This window comes from Giraffa tippelskirchi, chromosome 11 (assembly GCF_054371585.1).
Source record: "Giraffa tippelskirchi isolate mGirTip1 chromosome 11, T2T-mGirTip1v1.2.pri, whole genome shotgun sequence".
NCBI lineage: Eukaryota > Metazoa > Chordata > Mammalia > Artiodactyla > Giraffidae > Giraffa > Giraffa tippelskirchi.
In genome coordinates, this window is record NC_137285.1 from 9035228 (window position 1) to 9051413 (window position 16186).

The following is a 16186-nucleotide window of genomic DNA, read 5'->3' on the forward strand; positions in this document are numbered from 1 at the left end:
TTAAAGAGACCTGCAACACAGTGAAACAATGCATGAACCGTTCCATTTTACAGATGTGGAAACTGAGGCTCAGAAGGCAACAGAGCTAAGCCTTGGACCAAATCTCTGTCCCTGTCTGGGCCTCCGTCACCCCATCTGGTCAACAACCTCCAAAAATCCTCTAAGAATCCAAGGCCAAGAGTCCTCCCAGGGCTCCTGCCCCAGCCTCAGGGAGGTGAGGCAGAGCAACGCGAAGCCAGATCCTCCCCACCCTGCTCCCATCCCTCCTCCAGCCCGCTACTCACCCTGCTGTCCCGGGTGGGCTGGGGGCCAGGCCCAGGCAGTTGGCAGCTGGCCCCATGTCCCTCGAGTTGGCGAGGAGGTGACCAGGGCCGTTTGTGGTAATGAATTGCGGGCGGGTGGCGGCTGGGTGAAGGAGTGCGCCGGCCACGGCCCGTAATGCCTCACGAGCCAGCTCTGGCACGGGTAATTTACTGCTGCCGACAATAACATATTTCACTTCCCGTCGCCCCGATGAAGATTAGTTGTGTTTGAAAGTGGCTGAGTACACAGTCAATTCCGCTTAAACGTTTACAGTCAACTGAGCACAGATAATGCCCCCTCCAACATGTGTCTGAGCCTCCTGTGGCTTGGGGAGGGGCCCGGAGCGGGGGTGCCGGGGGTCCCCGCCCCAGGAAGGGGCTGCAGCTGCACAGAGGGAGGGATTTGGGAGCTGGGGGCTGGGCAGAGGTCTGCGGCTTCCTCCAGGCCCCACTTTTCAGATTGTCTTTTAAAATCGTCCGTTCAACAGATGCTTCCTGGGACTGGTCAAGGACATCTGTATAGATGGGTAGAGGGAGGATGCAAAGCCATGATTGCCCTTCATCCCTACAGCATCCCTGGGAGGCAGGTCTTATCTCCAGTCTCCAACAGAATGGAAACGAAGACTCAGAGAGGCTCGTTAGTTTTCCGGATGTCACACAGCAGACACCACCTGGGGCCCTGATTTAAACCCAAACCTGATGGAATTTCTGAGTCTTGAGTTGTTCCTGGTGACCTGGATTCTACCAGCTTGAGCCCCAGGCTGGGCGGGATTGTCTACTCAGGGCTGCTGAGTGAACTGTATACTTGCATCCTCTGTGCACCCGTGTTTGGGTCAATGAGCAGGCTCGTGGGCTCCAGCTTATAATCCCTGGGTCATATGGCAGGTCCCATGGCAGGGCTGGGGTGCTGCAAGCCTGACGAGATGGGAGGCTACAGAGTCCCAAACCCAGAATCTCACTTGTTGGGGAGGGGAAGTTTCCCCTGACAAGCAGGCTTCTTGCCGTCTTTGGGAGCAGAGTGGTTTGAGGATAGGGTGCAGCTCCCACCAGGCCAGCCTGTGACACTTGCAGGGGTCTGGATTGGGTAGGACGGATGCCCAGCGCCAGTCCCCTCAGGCTTCTCTTCCCATCATGGGCCATGTCCGGAACTAGAGGGGCCTCACTCCCTCACTGGGGGACACCAGCCTGCTCAGGTCCACATGGCTTGCTCAAAGAGCCTCCTCTTGACCACCCCCTGGGCCTGGGGATGCTCACATTGGTGGCAGGATCGTGTTGGGAGGATAGTCCTCAAATGGACCTTAGGAGAGGTCCTCCAGGCTTGGGAGCGGGCTCAGGGCTCTTAGAGGGGGGATTTCATGATGCCTCCTTCCTGAGTGTGGTCCACAGAGGCACAAGCTCTGGTGGGCTCATCTCCTGGGCCCGTAGAGATTTCACCCGGTGGGAAAGGGCATGGTCAGCCCTGTAAGACACAGGTGTCTGCATCCAGGGTGGTGCGGCCACCCAGCCAGCCTTGATCACAGGGGGTCAGGGGGTGTGAGTATGGGTGGCCAGGCTCCTCCCCTCCACACCACTCCCCACTCCAGGCCAGCCCCTGGATCCCCGAGGGGCATTCATGCCCGGGGACCCTGTAGACACTGCACCCACTCGTGTCCCTGTGTGACAGATGGGGTGTGTCCCATGCTGAGTGTGATTCTGTGTCTGATAAGTGACACCCATGGATGCTGTGGGCACTGTTTCAACTGCGGTGACACTGGCCCCGTTGCGCTATGTTTTTCCATGTCTCCAGGACATGGCCACATGACCTAAGTTGTTTGTGTGGCACCATCTATCCGTGTCTCATGACACTGTCGCATGACCTTGTTGTGTCCGGGTGGTGTTGTCCCTATGAGGAACTGTAACTGGGTAATTCCCAGCCTTGAGAGCCCTTGCTGGGCTCTGGGTGCTGGCAGAGCCTGGTGGTTGTTGGACCAATCTCTGCAGCCCCGGCCACCCCACCCCCCTACCCGGCCATGCGTGGACTCTGAGGCCTGGGCCCCTGAGTGGGGAAAGTGTTCACAGAGGCTGCGGTTCTTGGCCACACCGAGCAGAGTGCCTGCTACTGGGCAGGGCTGATCCCACGGCATCTTGTCATCCCTCCGTACCAGGGGGCACCTCTCAGCAGCAACTGTGTCCTCAGTGGTGACAGTGGCAGAGCCCTCCATGCTGTCCCCTCTGTGGCGCCCCCGAAGGACGCTCCCCTTATCCACTTATCAGGCTCCCATGAGCCAAGCCCGTTCGACACTAGGGATTTAGTCAATTGCCTGCCCTCACCAAGCACAATGAATAAATGTGCTTAGGCCAGGAGCACCCCCATTCGACCACTCTCAGACGCTGAGCCCCTGCCTACCTTCTGCCCCCACGGTGCCCACAGCACAGCTGAAGCCTCCTGAGTTGGAGGATAAGGAACTCAGGACAGGATCCGTGAGGCTGCCCATTGTCTCCTTGCTTTGTGTCCCCAGATAGATTGCTTAACTTCTCTGGTCTGAGACATGAGATGACCTGAGAAAGGGCTTGACGATTTGGAAGGGCAGCAGAAACAGGAGCCTGCTCTGTGTGGCAGAGAGCTCTGAGGTGTTCAGAGGGCTGCTGCCACCACCCCTGATGCTGATGGAGATGTCAGTTTCTGTCTTAGTGCAGGCCCGGGATGAGCTCCTAGTGTGTCGGGTCTCCTCGGGGGCAGGCCCTCTTTTATTTTCACTTTGCAGATGTGGAAACAGATTCAGAGAGAGCAAGCAACTTGCTCACAGCCACACAGCAGAGATAAACTGAGTTAGACCAAATCTGTACTCAGAACAACCTCTGTGAAGCCTACCGTTGTCTACAATATGGATGGATCATGGCAGGAATGATTATCCCTGTTAAAAATTTTATCTTTTATTTTATTTTTTAATATTTATTTTGTTATTTATTCATTTTCTTCATTTGGCTGCATCGGGTCTTAGTTGCTGCATGCAGGATCTTTGATCATCCTCGTGGCATGCGAGATCTTTAGTTGCAACACGTGAACTCTTAGTTGTGGCGTGTAGGATCTAGTTTCTGGTTCAGTTCAGTTCAGTCACTCAGTCATGTCCAACTGTTTGTGACCCCATGGACTGCAGCACACCAGGCTTCCCTGTCCATCACCAACTCCCGGGCTTACTCAAACTCATGTCCATTGAGTCAGTGATGCCATCCAACCATCTCATCCTCTGTCGTCCCCTTCTCCTCCTGCCCTCAATCTTTCCCAGCATCAGGATCTTTTCAAATGAGTAACTTCTTCACATCAGGTGGCCAAAGTATTGGAATTTCAGCTTCAGCATCAGTCGTTCCAATGAACACCCAGGACTGATCTCCTTTAGGATGGACTGGTTGGATCTCCTTGCAGTCCAAGGGACTCTCAAGAGTCTTCTCCAACACCACAGTTCAAAAACATCAATTCTTCAGCGCTCAGTTTTCTTTATGTTCCAACTCTCACATCTACACATGACTACTGGAAAAACCATAGCCTTGACTAGACGGACCTTTGTTGGTAAAGTAATGTCTCTGCTTTTTAATATGCTGTCTAGGTTCATGGACCAGGGATCAAACCTGGGCCCCCTGCATTGAGAACGCGGAGTCTTACCCTCTGGGTCACCAGGGAAGTCCCATGATTATCCCTTTTACAGATGGGGAAACTGAGGCTCAGAGAGAGGATGTGACATTTTGGGGTCTCTGGACTCCCAAGCCAGTGCTCTCTCCCACCCTCCTCAATCTCTCTACCCTCCTGAGTGCAAATCCCCATGGTGGGGTGGGGGAGGGCTGGGAGTCAAAGAGAGAAAGACCGTCAGAGACAAAGGGCCACTGTGGCCGCACAATGGTGACAATCCAAGCCAGATGACAGACACAGGGCTTCAGGAGCAGCCTGGAGCCCACCTGCAGCTCCCTCCAGACAATGAGAAGCCTGTGCTCCTGGGGGCACAATAGACACCCTGTGTTCAGGGGCCTGCCTGTCCCTGCGCCACTCTGGGGATGAGAGATGGCCTTGGCAGCCACCGCCTGGCCTAGGAGCAAGGGGTGAGGGACTGATGAGCTCATACATGGAGATGGGAGTGGGCAGCCCACCCACATGGCAGGAGCTGGAAGGTCTCTCTTTCCTGGCCTAAATACTCCACCATAAACGTGCTCTTACCTTGCCTGAAAGTGTATAAGTAGCTTTCCATTCCCTTTAGGCAAGCAACTTAAACATCTCAGAGCTTCCGTTTCTCCATCTATAAAATGAAGGGGATAGATTTCACTTGGCAGAGATGCTGTTAGATGAGGGAGGCATACTGAATGACACACAGTAATGGCTTGAGATGTGTCAGTTCCTTTTCATGATGGGTGGAAGGGTAGATGGTTGGCGGGTAGGAAGATGGGTGGATAGGATGGGTGAAGGGGTGGGTGGATTAATGAATGAATGGATGGAGAGGAGATGAGTGGAAAGATTAGATGACTGGAAGGCTGGATGGATGGATGGAAGGAAGAATGGATAGATGAGTGGGTGGATGGATAGATGGCTGGGAGCAGAAGGATGGCTGGCCGGATGGATGGATTGGTGGATGAGTGGATGGATGGATGAGAGATTAGCTGAGTGGAAGGATGGGTGGATGGAAGGATGGGTGATGGATGGAAGAGTGAATGGGTAGGTGGATGGATGAGGAAAGGATGGATGAATGGGTGGATGGGTAGATGGCTGGATGAATGGATGGGAGATTAGATCAGTGCAAGGACGGGTGGATGGATGGAATGGTAGATGGGTGGATGGATGGATGGATAGATGGATGCATGAAGAAGACAACAGATGATTGAAAGGATGGATCGGTGAATATCAGATGAGGGTCTGGGTAGCAGGTGAATGAAGGAATGGCAGATGGATGGAGGGATGATGGCTGGGAAAGTGAGGGAAGGCTTCTAGGAGGAAGTAAGCTACAGATAAACAGGAGGGTGCTGTGTGTTCCTCAAGGGCAAGCTGTGTGCATCTCCGAGCTCTAAACCCACATCTGGCCTGCTCTCCCCACTACCAAGAACAGATGCTCAGAGATCCCATCTCCCTGGATCTCGAGTCTGTGCTGGTCAAGGTCCCAGAGAGTCCCATCTCTCACCAGGCCCTTCCAGTGGCTGGGATGAAGACTCCAGGTCCCTCTCCATCATTGGTGGTGGTGACCAAGGCAGGAAACTTGGAGTCAGGTAGACCTGGGTCCGAATTCCAGCTCTACCTCCTACTTGCTGTGTGACTTTAGACCTGTCCCTTCCTGTCTCTGAGACTCAGCTTCTTCTCTGTCCACTAGGCATCCTGATCTCAACCTCACTAGTACTGTGGGCAGCAAGAGAGATGGAAAATTCAGCAGTGGCCCCAGGACTGGAAAAGGTCAGTTTTCATTCCAGTCCCAAAGAAGGGCAATGCCAAAGAATGTTCAAACTATGGAACAGTTACACTCATTTCACATGCTAGTAAGATTATGCTCAAAATCTTTCAAGCTAGGCTTAAGCAGTATGTGAACTTAGAAATTCCAGATGTACAAGCTGAGTTTAGAAAAGGTAGAGGAACCAGAGATCAAATTGCCAATATTTGTTGGCTCATAGAGAAAGCAAGAAAATTCCAGAAGAACATCTACTTCTGCTTCATTGACTGTGCTATAACCTTTGACTATGTGGATCACAACAAACTGTGGAAACTTCTTAAAGAGATGGGAATACCAGACCACCTTACCTGTCTCCTGAGAAACCTGTATGCAGGTCAAGAAGCAACAGTTAGAACCAGACATGGAACAGTGGACTGGTTCAAAATTGGGAAAGAAGTACGGCAAAGTATATTGTCACCCTGCTTATTTAACTTCTATGCAGAGTACATTGTGAGAAATGCTGGGCTGGATGAAGCACAAGTTGGAATCAAGATTGCCGGGAGAAATATCAATAACCTCAGATATGCAGATGATACCACTCCAATAGCAGAAAGTGAATAGGAACTAAAGAACCTCTTGGTAAAGGTGAAAGAGGAGAGTGAAAGGCTGGCTTGAAACTCAACATACCAAAAACTAAGATAGTGGCATCTGGTCCCATCAGTTCATGGAAAATAGAAGGGGAGAAAGTGGAAACAGTGACACTTTTTGTTTTCTTGGGCTCCAAAATCACTGCAGATGGTGACTGCAGCCATGAAATTAAAAGACACTTGCTCCTTGGAAGGAAAGCTATGACAAACCTATTCAGCTTATTAAAAAGCAGAGATACCACTTAGCCAACAAAGGTCCGTCTAGTCAAAGCTATGGTTTTTTCAGTAGTTATCTACAGATGTGAGAGTTGGACCATAAAGAAGGCTGAGCACTGAAGAATTGGTGCTTTCAAGCTGTGGTGTTGGATAAGACTCTTGAGAGTCCCTTGGACTGCAAGGAGATCAAACCAGTCCATCCTAAATGAACTCAACCCTGAATATTCACTGGAAGGACTGATGATGAAGATGAAGCCCCCGTACCTTGGCCACCTGATGCAAAGAGCCAACTCACTGAAAAAGACTCTGATGCTGGGAAAGATTGAGGGCAGGTGGAGAAGGGGGCAACAGAGGATGAGATGGTTGGATGGCATCACCGACTCAGTGGACATGAATTTGAGCTAACTCCAGGAGACAGTGGAAAAGAGAGGAGCCAGGTGTGCTACAGTCCTGAGCGACTGAACAACAACAGCAAGAGAGATGATGGAGAGGGAAGCTCCCAGCACATAGCAGATGGGCAGTCACCAGTCTGGCTGAGAGTTAGGGCAGGGGAGAAGCAGATGGCAGTGAGGAGACTCAGGACTCTGTGCCCACCAGCCCTGACCTGTCCCCTCCTTAATCCTAATGTTCCCGTCTCCTGTCCTCTGATCCCTGAAACGGGAAGGAGCCAAAGGGACATTTCATGACTTAAAGAGAACAAGCAAGAGACTCTCAAACCACAGCCACCTCTTTGGAATTACCCAAAAGGGTCTTTTAATTAAAAACAAGAAGTTGGGGACAGGTTCATATCCATAATTCAGGGCCCAGGGCTGTGGCCGCCCATGGTTTCATTCCCCTCTATATGCGTCTCACTCGTGGCATGATCTATATTGTTAAAATCCTGCATGAAATACAGGCCCAGCTTTTCAGATGAAGCTGTAAATATTTACCCTGCCAAACGCAGGTTCCCCTGTCGTGGAAACTTTGGGGCTTTTAAATGCAGCTTAAGACATCCCGGAGCTGTCTCATTAAAATTTAGTCTTGCCTTTTCCATCTACTGTGATTAACACTCAGGGCATGGGAGAGGCGGCTGGGGACGGGGACATACAAGTTGAGAGGGAAGCAGGTTAGGGGATTCTAGCTGTGCAGGCCTGACATCCTCCCCCATAGCATCTCAGGCACCCTAGCCCGGAAGGTCCAACAGGGCAGGGGATGTGGTTGGCAGCTTGTTCTGCCTCCGGGAAGGGGCTTCTCAGGGCCAGTCTGTGGGCTGCTCCATCTCCACCCTCCCAGCCCCCTCCTCACAGAGGCAGGGGTCCCCCTTCACACCTCGCTTTCTTCTTCCAAATACATGCTCTTTCTCTCTCTCCTTTTTTTTCTTTTGGCAGCGCGCTGCGCACCACGTGGGATTTTAGTTCCCCAACCAGGGACTGAACCCATGCTCCCTGCAGTGGAAACCTGGAGACCTAACCACTGGACTGCCAGGGAAAGCCTCTTTTTCTTTGCCACCCCCTCTTGATCCTCTAGGCCTTCGCATCTGCTGTTCCCTCTGCCTGGATTACTTTTCCACCCTGGAGCTTCTTCCCATCTCTGCCTGCATGTCTGCTCCTTAGGAGATGGTCCTCGTGCCAGGCTAGGGGAGGGACCATCCTCTCTGTGTTCGCCGGGTTTGTAGCAATGTCACACTGGACTTTCATTTCTTCGTGCTCGTCAGCCCCACTCTGTCTCTCTCTCAGCTTCCTAGAGGGAGGGAGAGTTTCTTGCTCTCCACCAAGCCCCCAGCTCCAGCACCGAGCCTGGAATATGGAATGAAGATTGAACGGCCGCGTGGGTTCAGGGATGGGCCCAGAGCATCCCCACTGGAGGTTCCCTGTGTTACCTCCTGGGCTAGACCATGTGGCCCTACCCAGCTTTGGGGGGAAGTCTGAAGGCCTGAGGGTACCCCAGCTGGGCCCTCCCTCCAGCCCAGGTGTGGGGGCTGAATCACAGAGACTGTGGGTAGGGGTCCGCTCACCAGGGTTTTGGGGGAACAGCTTCTGTGAGAGATAAATCATACATTCAAAGTGTATCATTCGATGGTTTGCAGTATCTGCAGAGTTTAGCAAACAGCACGACCATTTTAGGACATTTTCATCATTTTCCCCAAAAGGAAACTCCTCGATTGTTAACAGACACACACATATGTGCACACACGCACGCACACACAGACACACAGCCCCTGGCAACCACTCCTCTTTCTGACTCATGAATTTGCCTATTCTGGGCGTTCCGTATCAATGGGATCATATAACACAGGGTCTGTGACCGGCTTGCTTCACTTAGCATCAGGTTTTCAAGGTTCGTCCACACTGTAGCGTGTGTCAGCGCTTCATTCCTTTTTCAAGGCTGAATACTATTCCACCATTTGGACGGACCACGTTTTGTTTGTCCCTCCCTCAGCTGATGGACATCTGAGTTGTTTCTGCCTTTTGTCTGTTATGAATAATGCCGCTTTGTCGTGCACAAGTTCTTGGTGTGGACACATGTTTTCATTTCTTGGGGGTAGCAACTGGGGAGGAGAGGGGGTTCCCTGGCGGCCCAGTGGTTAGGACTTGGCGCTTTCACTGCCATGACCTGAGTTCAACCCCTGGTTGGGGAACTGAGATCCTGCAAGCTATGTGTTGTGGCCAAAATTAAAAAAAAAAAAAAGCTGAGAAGGAGAATATGCTTGGGTTTTGTGATGGCATTTTGGCAGCTCCGAAGCTTTCTGGTGGCCTCCTGGGTGGCAAGGGGAGGCTGTGCTGAGAGACGGTGGGAGGGGAGAGGTGCCAGGTGGGGAGGAGCATAGCAGTTTCCAGTTACCTGCCGTGGTATCTGGCAAGTCTCTGAGCCTCGACCTCCCCATCTGCCAAGTGGAGACAACCCAGGTGCCTCCAAGAGTTGATGGGGGCCATGGGAAATGACAAGGCTGCAGGAAGAAGGCTCACAGGAAGCATCCTCCTTTGCCAGGTGTGGAAAGGGCCCTGGAGATGCTCAGCTGACTGTCCAGTACCCCCGTCCCTGTCAGCAGGGGATGTGGTGGAAGAACCAGGTTTGATGGTATTTGATTATGTTGCCCTGGGAGGAAGGCATCATTACAGCCCCCATTTTTCAGGTAAGAACACTGAGGCTTCAGGAATCAAAGTCACTTGCTGAGGTCACAGATCCAGTCCCCAGTCTTCCAGATGACATCTTTCCCTCAGCCTGCTCCCAGCCTGGCCCTGCCTCCTCCTGGCGGCTATGAGAAGCAACGAGAAACCAGGCTCCATTTGTGGCTGTGAGTCCCTAGATGGCTGGGATTGTCTGTCTCGTCCCCCAATGTGGCCCCAGTGCCCAGAACAGCCCTTGGCACAAAGCGGGCACTCAGCAATTTTGCTGAAAAGATTTGGAGACTCAGTTTCCCCATCTGTGAAATGGGTGAGACATCTGACCCCCTGAGCTTGAGAAAGCACTTGGAACAGAGCTGAGCTTTTCAGACGTCATTCCCGCCTCTTTGTCGTCCCCCAGTGGTGTTCTGGGGGTGGGTGGGAGATCAGCCTTCACCTGGGGGTTGCTCCTCTGGGAGGAGAATGGGATGACAGTCAGAGTCCATGGCTGGTCCTGCCCTGGAGCTTGTGAGGGCACCTGGCTCCTGCTGCTCCATCTCTCCTCCCAGCCTGGGTACACCACCTGTCAGCTCCCGCACACATTTGTGGGGTCCCAGCCTCAAGTTCTGCCTGTCCTGGAGGGGTCAAATGAGTATGTCTTCTGCACAGAGGTGTCCTGGCTCCTTTTCCAGCTAATGGAGCCAGTTAGTGGTGGCTCAGTGGTAAAAAAATACCTGCCTGCCAGTGCAGGAGACACAGTAGATGTGGGTTCGATCCCTGGGTAGGAAAGATTCCCCTGGAGGAGGAAATGGTAACCTACTCCAGTATTCTTGCCTGGAAAAATTCCTGTGGACAGAGGAGCCTGGTGGGCTACAGTCCGTGGGGCCACACAGTCAGACATGACTGAGCACACTGGATAATGGATAGTGATGTCAAGAGGCCTCTCCCCTGTGATTCCAACACAGAGGCCAGAATTTTAGTCCAGGTTATCAGATGCCCAGCCCCGCCTCTTGCTCACCCCAGAAACTGTGGCAGCAGGAAGGGTGTTCCCAAGGTGGGGGTGGTCAGAGACCTGGCTTCGAGTGGGCCCTAGCTTCCCTCCCTCCATTTGCCGACACTGCTCCCCCAAGGAATCAGCCCCTGCCCTCTGTGGACTGTGAGCTGGTGAGGAGGAGGGGTATAAGAGTGAGCTCGAGGCCTCCCCGCCTTTCCCTGAACCAGCTCACGAAGGTAGCGCCGTTGACTGTAGAGCTGAAATTCCCCCGGGGCTGCCAGGCTCAGAGCCCGTGCTTTGTCAACCTCGGTGACAGGCCAGTGCTGTCACTGTGTTGTTATTATTATTGTCAACATCTCTCCCCCAGATACACTTGGCAAATGGCCGCCCTGGTGAAAAAAGTCGTGGGGTGGGATTGAGGGGCCTGGGTCCTGGCCCCTGTCTGCTGTGGCCCCAGTGACCTCGGCAAACACCACCTGCCTGGGCCTGGAGCCGCTGTCCCTACAGAGGCAGCGTCTCACAGTGGCTGAGACCTGGGTGGGGAGCCGGGCTGCCTGCTCTGCTCTGCATAAGCCAGTGAGCTGGGGCTGGTGACTTCAACACTCAGGATCTCTGCTTCCTCTTCTGTAAAGTGGGAGCAGAAGAGTTCTCACCCAGCTGGGCCGCAGTGAGGATCTCGGTTGGGATTACGCGTGCAATACCTGACTCAGCGATTGTCAGGCAATGGACTGAACTGGGCGGGGGGTAGGTGTTATAGGAATGAGACCACAGGGAGACCCCTGACCCCTTGTCTGTGGCAACCCCACAGGTAAAGCTGTGTGAGGGGGTGGTCCGACCGGGTCACCCGGAGGCTGTGGTTGGAGCGGCCGCCGGTTGGAGCGGCCGCCGGGTCGTGTCATTTTCCAATCTGCCACAAGGAATCAAAGGCTCTGACGGGCCTGTTAGCGCCCATTCTCCAGGGATCACTCAGACAATTTCCGCAGCACTCCGTGACAATGGGCCGTAATTAAGGTGTCAGCATATCATTTAGCCCTTTCAGCGCGAAGCCCAGAGACAGGCCGGGCAATCTGCAGCCTTTAATGAGAAATGCTCAGAGAGAGTGGGAGGGTGGGAGACGTGCGTGAGTGGGAGGGGGTGCACGTACCCCCTGGACACCTTCGTTGGCCCAAGGGGTCCGACCAGGTGGGTGTCTGAGCAGTGGAGGTGGGTGGGAAATGAGATGGCCCTGGAAGTCAGGAGGGGCGCAGAGAACCAAGGTCAGGCTGGCTGGGTGCCTCAGCTGTGCCCTCAGCCCCCCTGAGTCCCCGTCAGAGTCCTCTTGAGGCTGCGTGGCCAGCATCGTGTGCAACCTCACCGCTCAGCTCTGGACAAGGAGCTTCTCCAAGACAGAGGCCACCTCTGTCCCTGTGCCTCCAGTTCCTTGACCAAGAGTGGCATTCAGTAAATGCCTAAAGGACATAAGAAAGAGTGGAGAAAGGGAGGGACAGACAGAAAAACCGACAAGCTAAGAGGAACCAAAGGCAAACATTTGATAGCACAACTTCCGACACCTGTCATTGGATTTAGGACCCACTTCAATTCAGTATTCTCCGCCCATGGGATTCTCCAGGTAAGAATACTGGGATGGGTTGCCATGCCCTCCTCCAGGGGATCTCCCTGACCCAAGGACTAAACCTGCGTCTCCGGCGTTGGCAGGCGGATTCTTTACCACTCGAGCCACCTGATTTGATTTATTTATTTATGGCTGCACTGGGTTGTCGTTGCTGCATGTGGGTTTTCTCTAGTTGCGGCAAGCAGGGGCTACTCTTCATTGCGGTGCACGGGCTTCTCCTTGCGGTGGCTTCTCTTGTTGCAGAGCATGGGCTCTAGGCTCACGGGCTTAGTAGTTGTGGTCCACGGGCTTAGTTGCCCCACAGCATAGGGAATCTTCCCAGACCAGGGATCTAACCCATGTCACCTGCATCGGCAGGCAGATTCTTAACTACCGGACCACCAGGGAGGTCCCTGAACTCTCATCTTAACTTGATGAGAGCTCTCATTGTATCTTGATGACACTTGCAAAGACCCAGTTTCCAAATAGGGTCACATTCACGGGTACTAGGCATTAGGGCTTCAACATATTTGTGGGCAGGGACACCATTCTTCCCACTAGAGCCACTGGCACACTGTCAGCTCATTACTATAGCTATAGTGAAGCTGCTCAGTCATGTCCGACTCTTTGCAACCCATGGTTATTACTATAGGCATTTAATAAGTACTTCATGGGCCCAGGAGCTGGCCCAGATACAGAGCTCCTGGTTTCACAAAGTTTAGAGTCTATGACCACAACGTGGGGCAGAAGCTTGGGGGGCCAGGGCTGGGGGCTCAGCAGGGTGGGTCCATGCCGGGGCCACGTTAGAATACTGTCCTCAGAGCTGAACTAGGAGAGGAGGCAGGCTGGGGGGAAGGGGCTGCAGCCTCGGCCCCCAGCCCTTCCCCTTCTTCCTTGGCATTTGGATAAACCCACAGAGGAGCTCCCGACATCTGGAGCCCGTGTAAACGGAACATAAATCAGCTCTAACCATCACATCTGCAGCCACCACGCTGCAGACTGTTTCCTGCCGAACCCTGGGTGGGCTTGGCTTGGGCAGGAGGGCGAAAGCGGGTCCTGAACGTGCCTGAGACCCCCATGGTTAGCATCATCATGTTTAGAAGCCTCTGCCTCAATGTGTTCATGCCCAGGACACGCAGGACCCAGGATTTTCTTTGTAGATGGTAGAATCAGGGTGTTAAGAGATGTGGATGTATGCGACTTCCTGGCGGTCCATTGGTTAAGACTCCCGAGTTTCAACTGCAGGGGACACAGGTTCAATCCCTGGTGGGGGACGGGAGGTCCCACATGCCACACGGCACAGCCAAAAGAAGAGAGAGATGTGGGCATAGATTGGAAGAACTTTGAAAGGTGGAAAACGAGGAATGGGACATCTCTGGCGGATGGAGAGTGAGGCAGGACCAAGTGGTTAAGGGGGCATTCGGGGGCATGGCGCAGGCAAGAGCCAATGAGGCTCCAGGGCCAGCTCCACAGCCTTTTCCATGTTCCCTCCCTCCCCTACTCTGCGTTAGGGGTCCCAGAGCCAGTCAGAGGAGGGGAGAGGAGCAAGGGGCCACCGTGGACCAGACCTTGACATAAGTTATCTGATTCCACTTTACCTAACTTTGATCCTGTCCTTGTAAGGGTGGTTTGTATCATCCCCATTTCACAGATGAAGAAACTGAGGGGCTGAGTTGGTACCCTTAAGAGGCGTCTAAACCAGGACCCAAACCTCGTATTTCAACTCTTCCTCATTTTCATTGTCTCACCCTGGACCTGATGGAGAAAGCATGTTGCATGTGCATGTGCATGAGTGTGTAAGGGCATAAGCACGTGTGTGTACATGAATGTCAGCATGTGTGTATGTGCGCGCGTGTGTGTGCATGTGTGTGTGAATGTGCAGTCTCTCCTTGAAACCCAAGATCAAAGTACAGGAACCAGAACCTCCTCTCCCCCTCCTGACCCAATCAGCACGATGATCATCATCATTCAGTCTTAAGCACCTATTGTATACAGGACCAGCACTTTCAGGCTCACAGCCTCTCACCCACCTACTCATTCATTCAATTTCACAGGCCATTTTGTGAGCACCTACTACATGCCAGGCCTTGCACTGGGGACCCTATGTGAGTGGGACACCACCCCTGACCCTAAGATGCTCGCTCTCCAGTGAGGAACAGCCATGGAACAGCTGAACTTGGCAGCAGACTGTGGTTGGCATCCTAAGAGATTAAGGAGGTAGGTTTCCAGAGGGTGGCATTTGGGAATTTGCTCCTGGAGCATGGGGACCATGTCTGTCTGGTTCATGCTGAATCCCAGCTCCCAGCACAATGCCAAGCGCGCAATTGAGCCTATATTTGTTTGCTGAATGACTATTGATTGAAAGATGGGCAGGTTCTCAACATGCGGAGTCAGGTGGGGCTGGTCATCCTGGCTGATGACCCTGAGGTGCAGAGGAGGGGGAGCTCTGAGATGATTGGAAGAACAACGGTTTGGGAAAAACTTGACAAGGAAAAACCTGTCCCCAAGAATCAGGCGTGAGGGAAACCTGGCCCCCACACGTAGGCTCTAGCTGGGTGAGTCTAAGGCAGGCTTCTTTTCTTTTTTGAAAAACAGTATTATTTATTTGTCTTTGGTTTTATTTGTGCTGGTTCTTCATTGCTGCACGGGCTTTCCTTTAGTTGCAGAGATCGGGGGCTTCTCACTGCGGTGGCTTTACTTGTGGAGCACGGGCTCTCGAGCACAGGCTCAGTAGTTGTGGCCCATGGACTTAGTGGCTCCACACCATGTGGGATCTTCCTGGATCAGGGATCGAACCCATGTCTCCTGCATTGGCAGGCGGATTCTTAACCACTGAGCCACCAGAGAGGCCCTAGGCAGGTTTCTTAACCTTTCTGATCCTCTGCGTTCTCATCTCCAAAGTAGATGCTTGTGTATTCGCACGGTTATTATTATTTGGCAGGGGAGGGGGATGTTTTCCTTTTCAGTATGGAAACTCAAAAAAAAAAAAAAGTATTTATTTGGCTGTGCCAGATCTTAGTTGCAGCATGCTGGATCTCGTTCCCTGACTAGGGATCGAACCCAGGCCTCCCGCACTGGGACACAGAGTCTTAACCACTGGACCACCAGGGAAGTCCCAATAGATGATATTGACTAATGCAGTTATGGAGGCTGCAAGTCCCAAGACCTGCAGTCAGTAAGTTGGAGGCCGAGGAGAGCTGATGGGGTAAGTTCCAGTCCGAGTCCAGGTTGGAAGGCAGGAGACGATGGATGTCCCAGCTCAAAGACAGTCGGTGGGGGGAGAGAGAGAGAGAGAGAGAGAATTCTTTATTACTCAGTTTTTTGTTCCATTGAGGCCCTCTGTGGATTGGTTGGGGCACGGGCATTGGGGAGGCAGTGTGCTGTCCTCAGACCACGATTCAAATGTTCATCTCATCCATAAACACCTTCACAGATGCACCCAGAATGATGTTTAACCAAAATGTCTGGGCACCCTCAGTCCCAGGGAAGTTGACACATGAAAATAACCCTCATACTCCCTGCACCCAGTACAGCCTGACACAGAGTAGGGGCTCAATCCATATTTACTGAATGAATGAAAAATGGGGTTGGAGAGACTTGACTTTGATGTGGGACACCCCCCTGCCCCGTATGGCTGAAGCCACTCTTGCTTCAAATACTAAAACCTGCCTCCTTCTCTGGGGCATTCTCCTTGCACCTTCCCCTCCTGAATTCTGTTCTCCTAGATCCTCTCACCAGCTTCCACTTCAGACTCAAACATGAGGTCATTCCCCACTGGGCCTCAGAGGGGTCTTTCTATGCTCAGAGCTGACCCTGCTTGTCCCCTCCCCAAAGTCCTCCCGTGATCCCTCAGTGCCCCTGGGACAGGGTGCCACCCCTCAGCTTGCAGGGTCTTCTTTCCATAAACACAATGATCAGACCATTTGGAGTGAGACCCTCCCCAGACCCTGCCATTTCTCTCTCCAGGGATTATGT

The 16186-nt window shown here is 52.9% G+C and overlaps 1 protein-coding gene across 1 annotated transcript in view; it reads left to right on the top strand.

Moving 5' to 3' along the window:
• Window positions 1–4222: 4222 nt before the first annotated feature.
• The window catches only part of LOC145527844 (uncharacterized), a 37135-nt gene continuing 25171 nt past the window's right edge, over window positions 4223–16186 (top strand). The window contains exons 1-4 of the mRNA XM_081546128.1: window positions 4223–4373; window positions 5627–5706; window positions 9656–9817; window positions 14266–14428. Coding sequence (XP_081402254.1) covers window positions 14373–14428 — 56 coding nt within the window. The 5' untranslated portion in view covers window positions 4223–4373; window positions 5627–5706; window positions 9656–9817; window positions 14266–14372. The remainder of the gene's footprint in view (window positions 4374–5626; window positions 5707–9655; window positions 9818–14265; window positions 14429–16186) is intronic.